At 61.0% G+C, this 830-nt stretch overlaps 1 protein-coding gene across 1 annotated transcript in view; it reads left to right on the plus strand.

The window, feature by feature from the left end:
- The window catches only part of SBNO2 (strawberry notch homolog 2 (Drosophila)), a gene marked incomplete at its 5' end in the record, with an annotated part of 11,305 nt that overhangs the window by 5,960 nt on the left and 4,515 nt on the right, over positions 1 to 830 (plus strand). Inside the window, 2 exons of the mRNA XM_010077774.1 lie at positions 222 to 379; positions 704 to 816. Of these exons, the coding sequence (XP_010076076.1) occupies positions 222 to 379; positions 704 to 816 (271 nt within the window). The remainder of the gene's footprint in view (positions 1 to 221; positions 380 to 703; positions 817 to 830) is intronic.

An 830-nucleotide genomic window follows, 5' to 3' on the forward strand; every position in this document is an offset into this window, starting at 1 on the left:
GAAACCCCCAAACACCCGCCCGGGAGCGGGGACGCAGAGGGGGAAGGATGGGAGGGTGCCCCTCCGTGCTGGTGCCTCGCCAAGGCTCGGTGGCTCCTGCGTGTGTGACCTGCTGGGAGGTGACGGAGAGCCCTGGGTCCCTTCGCGGGCTCGGGAGTTGTGCTTTGGGCTCTTTCTTGAAGCGGTTCTGCTGATGTCCAGGAGTCTCACTCTCCTTTCCCACTCGTTTTCTCTCTCCCTCAGCTTGTCGCAATCATCTCCGAAGCCTCCAGCTCAGGGATCTCTCTCCAAGCGGACAGACGGGTGAAGAACCAGAAGCGCCGGGTCCACATGACGCTGGAGCTGCCCTGGAGCGCGGACCGGGCCATACAGCAGTTCGGTGGGTGTCCTGGGTCACTGTCCCCTGCCCCTGGCTCAGCCCTGGCGAGCGACGGGACGGGACAGGACGGGACGGGAAGGGGAAGGGGAAGGGGAAGAGGAAGGGGAAGGGCACTGAACTTTCTAAGCTACACACCTTGCAGAGCACAGTGCTCCTGTGTTCAGCCAGGGTAGAAATGCAGACACGAAGCAGTTGTGGCTGATGTATCTCGTGGGGAAGGTTTGTGTTGGAAAAGTTGTGGCTCTCTCACCTCGTGCTCAGCTTCCCTTCCCATTCCAGACGGGCTGTACCAACCTCTCCTTCTGCTTCTGTCCTGTCCCTTAGGTCGAACGCACCGGTCGAACCAGGTTTCTGCCCCAGAATACGTCTTCCTTATCTCTGAGCTGGCCGGGGAGAGGAGGTTTGCATCCATCGTGGCAAAACGTCTGGAGAGCCTGGTGAGTGCCCCGCG

This window comes from Pterocles gutturalis, unplaced genomic scaffold (genome assembly GCF_000699245.1).
Source record: "Pterocles gutturalis isolate BGI_N339 unplaced genomic scaffold, ASM69924v1 scaffold2736, whole genome shotgun sequence".
NCBI classification, from domain to species: Eukaryota; Metazoa; Chordata; class Aves; order Pterocliformes; family Pteroclidae; genus Pterocles; species Pterocles gutturalis.